At 43.1% G+C, this 7,395-nt stretch overlaps 1 protein-coding gene across 1 annotated transcript in view; it reads left to right on the top strand.

The window, feature by feature from the left end:
• The window catches only part of LOC103373217 (protein NLRC3-like), a gene marked incomplete at its 3' end in the record, with an annotated part of 23,520 nt that extends 17,195 nt beyond the window's left edge, over positions 1-6,325 (top strand). Inside the window, exons 11-16 of the mRNA XM_008303060.1 lie at positions 77-263; positions 563-573; positions 3,314-3,487; positions 3,861-4,031; positions 5,624-5,797; positions 6,187-6,325. Coding sequence (XP_008301282.1) covers positions 77-263; positions 563-573; positions 3,314-3,487; positions 3,861-4,031; positions 5,624-5,797; positions 6,187-6,325 — 856 coding nt within the window. The remainder of the gene's footprint in view (positions 1-76; positions 264-562; positions 574-3,313; positions 3,488-3,860; positions 4,032-5,623; positions 5,798-6,186) is intronic.
• Between the last annotated feature and the right edge of the window lie 1,070 nt (positions 6,326-7,395).

Below are 7,395 nucleotides of genomic sequence, written 5' to 3'. Positions count from 1 at the left end.
TTCATGAAGCATTTCCTGAATGTTTAAATGAGTTAATGAAACATTATGTTTGTGTTCATTGTTGATTCTTCCACAGCCTGAGAGACTGTAACCTCTCAAAGAGAAGCTGTGAAGCTCTGTCCTCAGTTCTCAGCTCCCCGTCCTCCAGTCTGAGAGATTTGGATCTGAGTTATAACAAGCTGCAGGATTCAGGAGTGAAGAGTCTTTGTGCTGGACTGGAGAGTCCAAACTGTAAACTGGAGAGTCTCAGGTATGGGCAGACAGCAGGAGCTCATTTTTATTTCTTTTAAAATACATTCTCTTCAGATTATGGGATAATAGCACGTCAACACAAATTAGAAATTAGAAATTAAAGATTTATCCACAAGATTATATTTACATGTATGATTCTTTATTCAGATCAATTACCTGCAGTTTGTCAGAGATCAGCTGTGATTCTCTGAACTCAGCTCTGAAGTCCAACCCCTCCCATCTGAAACATCTGGAGCTGAGTGACAACCAGCTGCTGGATTCAGGAGTGAAGCATCTGTGTGGTTTTCTGGAGAATCCACACTGTAAACTGGAGACTCTGAGGTCAGTCACCAAGTTTTCTTTGTGTGCTGAGATGAATGTGATGTAAAGTTGTGTTGACACTAAACTGCAGCCTTCAGGCTGATGTTCTACTGATCCACACCGAGGACCTTCAGGGTGATGTCTTTTCTTCCATAGTTTAGTCCACTGAAGGTGGCAGATCAAAGTTGACTTGAGTATTTTTAAACTCAACATACCAAGAAGAATCCTCAACTGAATAATTCACTGTGAAACTCTAATACACTTGTTCTTCACTTTAAATTTGACTCTTTATTTTTCTTCACTTTATATTCAAACCAGGGCACCAACTTACAATTATTTATATTGTTAATTGTATTGTCAGTTATTTAGATAATTTAGTTTATACAATGTTAAAAACATCGACACGTCGTCAAAGTGACGCTTTGAATTGTCTCATTTAGTACCAGTAACAACCCAAACCCCAGCTATGCAGTTTACTGAATATTTAGGGTTTAGACGGTGTGTCCTCTGTCTGCTATGAAGAGATTTGATAGAGATAGTGGACAGACCTGGAACAATTTGGTGTTTTTGCCAAATAAATGACTTAAACCATCACTGAGATATTTTGTCTATGGACTCATCAAATAGTTGTAAAAATCTCTGCAAGTCACCAAGCTGACTGAGGGAAACACTGACGGTGGACAGAGGCCTGGCCCAGTCATCTACCGATGAGTCACACTCAGCACCTGCTCTGGACAGTAGGACTGGCTCGTACAGAATCTTGGAAAGGTCAGATGACCATGTGGCTGTTGCATATGTGGCAGTGACAAAGGTTCCCTGTCACAGAGCCCATGAGGTAGCACCACGTGTGCCCAAACCCCAAATAGGACATGCACCCCTGAGAGCACATGATCCTGCTTTATTATTTCCACAACCCAGTGGGAGAGTGTAGATTTCTATCAGAGCTTGCCCAAATTGCTGGAGTCAAAGCATACGACGAGCTGATCAGTCTTCCTGAGGGACTGTATATGAGGAATGTGCTCTGCCAAAGCCCTGACATGGTACAGCATAGGCACCAGTCCTCCTGGTCTCTTTTGGAAACGGCAAGTAACTGCAGCTCGTTCGCCTAAGACAGGTACAACTCTTGAAATGGCTTTTCCAGAAACTGGCAATTCTGCTGGCTATGACTTCCACCAAGAAAGAAAGTGAGCAGTCACTGAAAACTTTCGGTTCACAGTAAGGTTTTATCCATGTCCCATGGAGGGTTCGCTGGTCTAATCCTGCCAACTGTAGGCCTCTGTGCACACAACCATTTTCATTTAGTGCTTTGATTACTGCCATCATGCCTCACAACTAAAAGGGCAGCAGGATGTCCTGGGCTGTGTCTGAGCAGGGGTCCACTCGGTTATCCCCACATCAAGCAATAAGTTCTTCCCAGCAGTTTGAGGCAACTCTTGCGAATGGTACTTGAGCTTCCTGCATAGCACTCTTTACAGTTTCTGACAAGCCTAAGGTCAGGAATGGTAAATGATTTGCACTTATCTGGCGTTTTTCTACCTTCGTGGTACTCAAAGCACTTTACAACGTTTCCCATTCACCTATTTACACTTAGGAGCCATTGTCATTGGGAGCTAAATGTTTTGCCCAAGAACACTTTGGCATGCAGAGGGGCCGGGGATCGAACCGCCAGCTTAGCAGTTACCTTATCTGTGAGCCACAGCAAGGAGCCCATTACTGTGAGGAGCCAGCAACCAGTAGAACCCCGGCACTAAAGGGTGGAACAGGCTCCTGCTAGCCTGAGACAGCAGGTCCCTCAGAGCTGGGAGCTCTCATGGCACTTCTTCCAAGGGTGGTGGAATCGCTGAGAATCATTGCATGTGGGGCAAAAGAAGAGCCACCAAAATCAGCCTCACTCCTTCAACCTGAATCCTTCGGAGAAGCGACTTGAGAAGAGTGAAAGGGGGCAAGGGGTAGAACAGACCCTGAAGCCATTGGCGCGTCAAAGAATTCCATCCCAGAGATGGACTGTTGCTTGGGAAGAGGAGTGAACAGGTCGGCTTGTGTCCTGCTGAAGTGATGCCAGATCTCCTTGACTACCAGAGGATGGACTTGCCACTTCCCCGGGTGTGGACCCCGTCTCAACACGATGTCTGCTGCTGTGTATAATGGCAGTGGCTCAAGTATGACCTTGAGTGAGCAGAAGTGGGAGTAAGCCTCGATTTGGCTACCAGCTTGCACAGAATGGCGGTGTGTTGGCCTCCCTGCCTGTTGATGTACATTGCAGTCACCGTGCTTCAGTAATAGCCAGTTGAGTTTGCACAGCCATAGTTCCACACAGCTTTGTAAGTTTTCTACGAACAGAGCATTCAAATTGTCAGTATTACAATTAATAATGTTCATTTAATTATGGGAAGCTGAAATCCTGATTGTGATTAAAGTGCGTGTAATTTTCTGACCTAGTGCTGCATCAGATTGTAATTAAGTTTCGTAGCAGTGTTTCTACTTTACTGGCTCAGTCAATATCTCCCAGTCTGCACCTGCACTCTTCATCGCGACGTTTATCTTAGTCAGGACCACACTCTCTCTCTCCACCAGCCCCCGTCTCTTTCTCCTCATTTTATTTTTTAAAATGATTACCTACAGACCAGTTCATCTTTGGAACATGGGAACAGTCGAGTGGATTGTTTCACGATGGGAGAGACTGACTGAGCAAGTGAAGAAGAAAAAGTACAACTTGATTGTTTGAGCTCTAATTCAATCTGTTTATCGCCCTGTGAGACAGATTAAGGAACTGCAGCTTGTCAGAGATCAGCTGTGATTCTCTGGTCTCAGCTCTGAAGTCCAACCCCTCCCATCTGACAGAACTGGACCTGAGCTCCAACCAGCTGCAGGACTCAGGAGTGAAGCATCTGTGTGGTCTCGTGGAGAATCCACACTGCAGACTAGAGACTCTGAGGTCAGTTCACTGTCTCTCTGTTGCTATTGTAGCTCTTACCTCTTTAATAAAGCTTTCATGTGTTTGTGTACCTACATACAGCCATGTATGATTAGATACTGATCCTGCAATGAGAGAGTGGACTGAGGTCAGCAGCATGTTGTTGATGTGTGTGGACATGAACAGCTGGATGGATGTTGTGCTGACATCTGGATGATGTGTGTAGAAGCTGACATGATGATGATCCACAATAACAGAAGGACAAAGTCACTGTGCTGGTTGGAGAGAAAAGCTCATTGATGAGGACAAAGTCATGTTGAGCTGCTCATTCAGAACCTGAACACATCTGATGGATCAGCACTGATTTTATCTACATCTTTTATTCTTTATTCAGATTGTATCACTGCAGTTTGTCAGAGATCAGCTGTGATTCTCTGAACTCAGCTCTGAAGTCCAACTCCCATCTGAAACATCTGGACCTGAGTGACAACCAGCTGCAGGATTCAGGAGTGAAGCATCTGTCTGCTGGACTGAAGAGACCAAACTGTACACTGGAGACTCTGAGGTCAGACACCATCACTATGTTTAGGTTGTGTGCTGAGATGACTACGATGTGAAAGTTGTAGAGCTGCCACAAGTAGTTGACATAATTCAGAACGTCAGTATATTACATCAAAATATCTTCTGTTGTAATCGGTTCTAAAGTGCTTTAAGTCGTTCTCACAAATGTCTTTTCTTTTGTATCACTACATAACTGTTGCATCATGGCGTCAGTCATTTTTGGCTCAACAGCATCCTTACTTTTGGCTGCAGCAGAGTCCAACTCAGTTCAGGGCAAAAGTTTGGGAGTACTTCAGGTTATGACAGACCAAACAAATGGTTTGTACGCTGTGCAGAGTTTGGATGGCGGACCACAGCAGCACCGCTCTGAAGAGGGCCAAATCACCAACAGTGTTGTTGGTTCGGTAGTTGGGAGAGCTTTTTGTTATCTTTTGTCCTTGTAGCTGTAAATACACCCTGTAATGCTCTGAAGTTGTCTGACTGCAGCCTTAAAAAAGGTGTTTGAGGAAACGATATACTTCTAATCTGGGTTTATTCTGCTTTGATTGATGGTGCCTTTGTGTCGTCACGTGCATTCGGTTTGTTAAGACATGCACTGTTCCTCATCTAAAAATCATTTTATTTCTGCCAGTATTACAGGCACATTTCTTTGTGCAGGGAATGCAGCAAAAACAGGAGCATAGAGACTATTACTATTATTTTATATAATTTATATAATATATACTATTATTGAATTTCCCTTCTGGGATAAATAAAATATTTTTCATTTCATTACCATCTTCATCCTTTGGAACACTTTTAAAAAGCGAAAACAAAAACAAATCTGCAGACCTGATCACAACCTTGTTTAAGATGTCAGTGTAAGATGAACTAGCTTTTGCCACATAATCAAACCGCCTGCTTGAGTAAGGTGGGCTGTTATTAACAGGTCAGACAAAACCCACAAGTTACAGTGCCTACAAAAAATATTCAGCCTCCACTGGAAGGTTTTCCCTTTTATTGCTTTTCAGCACTAAGTCATGGTCAGTTTAATATGGAATTTTAGACAAGAATCTACAAAATGAGTCTCTTTCATATCCAGATGAAATCAGATTTCTGCAAAAATAATGTCGATTTATTAAATATATGCAACATCAAATAGGTTATTCGTAGATGCTCCTTTGGCCGCTGTCACAGCACTGAGCCAGTGTTAGTTGGTTGATAGGTCTTCATCAGCTTTGCACGTCTTTGTAAAACTGCTCAAGCTCTGTCAGGTCACACAGGGATCGTGAATGAACTTCCCAAGTCCAAATGTTGACATTCCTACAGGACAGCCACATGTTTAGCAGACAAGTGATTTCACTATTTGAGTATTTCAAAGAGAGACTTCACTGTTTCCTACACTCTAAATATGTTATGCTTGGTTTCATATGCACAGAGGACTTCTCAGTTTCACTTTGTTAAGGGGCTTTTTAGAAACTTGAATTTTGTTGGATTTTCCATTTTCTGAGCTTGAACATTCTGAAGCTTCTTCAGCTGTAAACACAGGATGAAACTCGGCAGGATTTCAGGCAGCAACGTTGTCCTCTAAACTCACTTGTTTTTATCCTTATTCAGATTAATGAACTGCAGCTTGTCAGAGATCAGCTGTGATTCTCTGAACTCAGCTCTGAAGTCCAACCCCTCCCATCTGAAACATCTGGAGCTGAGCTCCAACCAGCTGCAGGATTCAGGAGTGAAGCATCTGTGTGGTTTTCTGGAGAATCCACACTGTAAACTGGAGACTCTGAGGTCAGACACCAAGTTTTAGTTTTGTGCTGAGATGGATGTGATGTAAAGTTGTGTTGACACTAAGCTGCAGCCTTCAGGCTGATGTTCTACTGATCCACACTGAGGACCTTCATTTTAATGTCTGTTCTAAACCTTTTACATTCATTTATTTGATTAACTGTGGCAAAGAAACATTGAGCTGCAGATTTTAAACCTCAATATAACAAGAAAAAAACCTCCACTGAACAATTCACTGTGGAACTCATCACCTCAAATCTGACTCTTTTGTGTTACTTCAATTCAAATTTAAACCAGGCCAACAGTTTAGGATTAGAAGAACCTTCTTCAGCTCTACCGAGATTATTAAACTTTTCATCCTTTAAACTTATATGTTTTATTCTTCTTTTCAGAATGTGTCACTGCAGGTTGTCAGAGATCAGCTGTGATTCTCTGGTCTCAGCTCTGAAGTCTAACCCCTCCCATCTGAAACATCTGGACCTGAGTGACAACCAGCTGCAGGATTCAGGAGTGAAGCATCTGTGTGGTTTTCTGGAGAATCCAGACTGCAGCCTGCAGACTCTGAGGTCAGTTCACCATCTGTTACTGTCACAGATCATATATGTTTAAAGACCAACTGAAGCTCATTTCTGTTCATACCGAACTTTCATCCATTAATAGTTTTAGAGAAAAGCTCATTGAAGAGGACAAAGTAATGTTGAATTGCACATCAGAAACAAAACACATCTGATTGAATCATCACTGATTTTATCTACATATTTTTATTCTTTTTTAGATTAAGAAACTGCAGTTTGTCAGAGATCAGCTGTGATTCTCTGGTCTCAGCTCTGAAGTCCAACCCCTCCCATCTGAAACATCTGGAGCTGAACAGAAACAGCCTGCAGGACTCAGGAGTGAAGCATCTGTGTGGTTTTCTGGAGAATCCAGACTGTAAACTGGAGACTCTGAGGTCAGACACCAAGTTTTAGTTTTGTGTTGAGATGGATGTGATGTGACACTGCACACATATGATCAGAACATACTGTTCTCTATTGTCTCGAGGTTGTGGCTTCACTCTGTTACGTACTACATTGCTGCAGGGAACAATTTAGATGTTGTGGGTTAAAAAAAAGTGATCTGTAGGTGATTATTTGAAAGAATGAAATGAGTGAAAAGAGGAAGTGTCTGGGATGTCCTCTGTGATTTATTTTTTGTGCCCTGGCTGCAGGTCATTCAGCCTCACAGATGATATCGTGTAACTTTGTAGGTGGGCTAGAGGCTCGAGGCGATCAAGAGCGCCGGTACTTTGTCCAACACTGAAGGTCCCATAATGGAGGCCAGGGAACCTCAGGCCCACTTGGAAGCTTTCCATGAGCTAAACTCCCAAAATGCTCACAGTGAGAGCAGCTACTTAGGCTCAAGGCTCCGCAAAGCACTCACGCTGCTGTCATGTGGCTCAACTTATGGAATCTGTTTAAGGCCGACGACGTCCCCAACAGCAATAAGTGCTGGTTGCAGCCTCCCAGATGACAACATTTCTGGACTTGGTTCTGGAATACAAGAGGAAGACTACTGCCGAGACTCCAGCAAGGCAGCAGAGCTTCTTAACCTGCTTAGGTTGC

This window comes from Stegastes partitus, unplaced genomic scaffold (assembly GCF_000690725.1).
Source record: "Stegastes partitus isolate 25-593 unplaced genomic scaffold, Stegastes_partitus-1.0.2 Scaffold1928, whole genome shotgun sequence".
Lineage (NCBI taxonomy): Eukaryota > Metazoa > Chordata > Actinopteri > Pomacentridae > Stegastes > Stegastes partitus.
Note: the sequence above shows the minus strand (reverse complement) of the source record. Positions and strands in the feature narration are given on the sequence as shown.